The following is a 1075-nucleotide window of genomic DNA, read 5'->3' on the forward strand; positions in this document are numbered from 1 at the left end:
GGGGGGGGGGGGGGAGGCGGAGTGGGGTGAGGAGAGGAGAGGCGAGGAGCGGTGGGTGTGAGGTGGGGCGAGGTGGGGTTGGGTGGAGAGAGTCGTTGCGGCGACCTGATCGACGCCGAACAGCCTCCCATATCTCCCCACATCTCCCCACATCTCCCATTATCTCCCACCTGGTCGACGCCGAGCAGCCGCACGCCTCTCAGGATGAAGGGGTAGACGCTCGTCGCTAGCTCGCCGCCTAGCCTCGCCCACACGGGGGGGGAGGTCAATCTCGCACAATCTCCGGCTGCACCCCTCGCCGACTGCCCGCCGCCTCCCGCGACACCCGGCGAGGCGACGGCGCCTAAGAAAGAAATACGCCGCGCGCGCTGCTGCTAGAGGGGAAACAGCGCTTGCCTCTCTGGCGAAGCGGCGGCGCCGCGATAGCGCGTCTGCGCGAGCGCTGCTGCCAGCGTGGCGCCGCCCACGCTGTCTACGACGCCAGCCTACAGCCGCGCGCCAACCATCAGGGGCGGGAGCACCGTCGCGCGCGGAGAGTTCGCGGAAGCTTCCGCGCGAATGCGAGGGGGAGGTGGGCCCATGTCGTGTGTGTGCTCAGACCGCCGCGTGAGCGAACACACGAGCTCGTAGCCCACAGCCCACAGCCCATCTTCCATAGAGAGGCGACTGTCGCGCTGGCCTTCCGTGGGACCCACCCCGTGCTGTGTTGCGCGTGTCTGGCTGGCGATCTCCCCATATCTCCCCAGATCTCCCCAGATCTCCCCGTGTGTTGCGCGTGTCTGGCTGGCGCTGTGTGCTGCCGCGCGATCTCGGGCCAAGGGCTGTGCTGTTGTGTGAGCACGAGGGCCACGAGCACGTGGACATGGGGAGATATGGGGAGATATGGGGAGATATGGGGAGATATGGGGAGATATGGGGAGATGTGGGGAGATGTGGGGAGATAGCACGAGGCCACGAACACATGGCCATGGGGAGATATGGGGAGATATGGGGAGATATGGGGAGATATGGGGAGATATGGGGAGATGTGGGGAGATAGCACGAGGCCACGAACACATGGCCATGGGGAGATATG

The 1075-nt window shown here is 65.8% G+C and overlaps 1 protein-coding gene across 1 annotated transcript in view; it reads right to left on the reverse strand.

The window, feature by feature from the left end:
• Positions 1-1075, reverse strand: part of EMIHUDRAFT_113005 (hypothetical protein) — a gene marked incomplete at both ends in the record, with an annotated part of 6264 nt that overhangs the window by 1773 nt on the left and 3416 nt on the right. Inside the window, one exon of the mRNA XM_005783247.1 lies at positions 171-243. Within this exon, the coding sequence (XP_005783304.1) occupies positions 171-243 (73 nt within the window). The remainder of the gene's footprint in view (positions 1-170; positions 244-1075) is intronic.

This window comes from Emiliania huxleyi (genome assembly GCF_000372725.1).
Source record: "Emiliania huxleyi CCMP1516 chromosome Unknown EMIHUscaffold_180, whole genome shotgun sequence".
In the NCBI taxonomy this organism is placed as follows: domain Eukaryota; phylum Haptophyta; order Isochrysidales; family Noelaerhabdaceae; genus Emiliania; species Emiliania huxleyi.